At 71.5% G+C, this 1,126-nt stretch overlaps 2 protein-coding genes across 2 annotated transcripts in view; one reads left to right on the top strand and one right to left on the bottom strand.

Moving 5' to 3' along the window:
* The window catches only part of LOC112967213 (zinc finger protein 11-like), a 108,366-nt gene that overhangs the window by 57,199 nt on the left and 50,041 nt on the right, over positions 1 to 1,126 (top strand). The window lies entirely within an intron of this gene.
* The window catches only part of LOC112967127 (zinc finger protein 501-like), a 109,327-nt gene that overhangs the window by 49,297 nt on the left and 58,904 nt on the right, over positions 1 to 1,126 (bottom strand). The window contains exons 6-7 of the mRNA XM_026067915.1: positions 582 to 1,112; positions 53 to 506 (exon numbers count right to left, since the gene is read on the bottom strand). Of these exons, the coding sequence (XP_025923700.1) occupies positions 53 to 506; positions 582 to 1,112 (985 nt within the window). The remainder of the gene's footprint in view (positions 1 to 52; positions 507 to 581; positions 1,113 to 1,126) is intronic.

Raw genomic sequence — 1,126 nt, forward strand, 5'->3', positions numbered from 1 at the left:
GGCGGCGGCGGCGGCGGGTTGCCGGCTCCCGCGGCGCCCTTGGCCGGCGGCGAGGGCTTGTCGGCGCCGTGCGTGCGCTGGTGCCGGTTGAGGTGGGAGCTGCGGCTGAAGCACTTGCCGCACTCGGCGCACTTGTAGGGCTTCTCGCCCGTGTGCACCCGCTGGTGGATGGTGAGCTCGGAGCGCTGGATGAAGCTCTTGCCGCACTCGGAGCACTGGTAGGGCTTCTCGCCCAGGTGGGTGCGCTGGTGGGTGATGAGGTTGGAGCTGACGCTGAAGCACTTGCCGCACTCGCCGCAGCGGTAGGGCTTCTCGCCCGTGTGCATGCGCTGGTGGATGGTGAGGTCCGACTTCTGGATGAAGCTCTTGCCGCAGTCGCCGCAGGCGTAGGGCTTCTCGCCCGTGTGGATGCGCTGGTGCTTCACCAGCGCCGAGCGCTGCCCGAAGCCCTTGCCGCAGTCGCCGCACTTGTAGGGCTTCTCGGCCGGYGSCGCCGCCGCCGCCTCCTTCCCGCCGCCCAGGCTCTTGCCGCAGTCCATGCACTGCTGGGCGCGGAGGCGCGGGTGCGCGGTGGCCGTCACCGCCGCCGCGGTGCCCAGGCTCTTGCCGCAGTCCGTGCACTTGCGGGGCTTGGCGCGGGGCGCCGGGGCGGCCGCGTAGCTCTTGCCGCAGTCGGCGCACTGCTGGAGCCGCTGGCCGGCGTGCACCCGCTGGTGCTTCACCAGGGCGCCGCTCTGGCTGAAGCAGCGGCCGCACTCGGAGCACTTGAAGAGCTTGCCGTGCTGGTGGGCGGCCAGGAAGCCCTTGAGGTGCTCGGGGCAGCGGTAGGAGGCCTGCTCGGCGGCGTGGATCTTCTGGTGGCGGTCGAGGTGGGAGCTGACGCTGAAGCTCTTGCCGCAGTCGGCGCAGGTGTAGGGCCGCTCGCCCGTGTGCACGCGCTGGTGGCGCTCCAGGTCGGAGCGCTGGATGAAGCTCTTGCCGCAGTCGCCGCACTGGAAGGGCCGCTCGCCGGTGTGGATGCGCTGGTGCTGCGTGAGGTTGGAGCTGCGGCTGAAGCTCTTGCCGCAGTCGCCGCAGCGGTAGGGCCGCTCGCCGCTGTGGGTCTTGCGGTGCTTGGAGAGCGAGG

This window comes from Apteryx rowi, unplaced genomic scaffold (genome assembly GCF_003343035.1).
Source record: "Apteryx rowi isolate R43461 unplaced genomic scaffold, aptRow1 scaffold_1047, whole genome shotgun sequence".
NCBI lineage: Eukaryota > Metazoa > Chordata > Aves > Apterygiformes > Apterygidae > Apteryx > Apteryx rowi.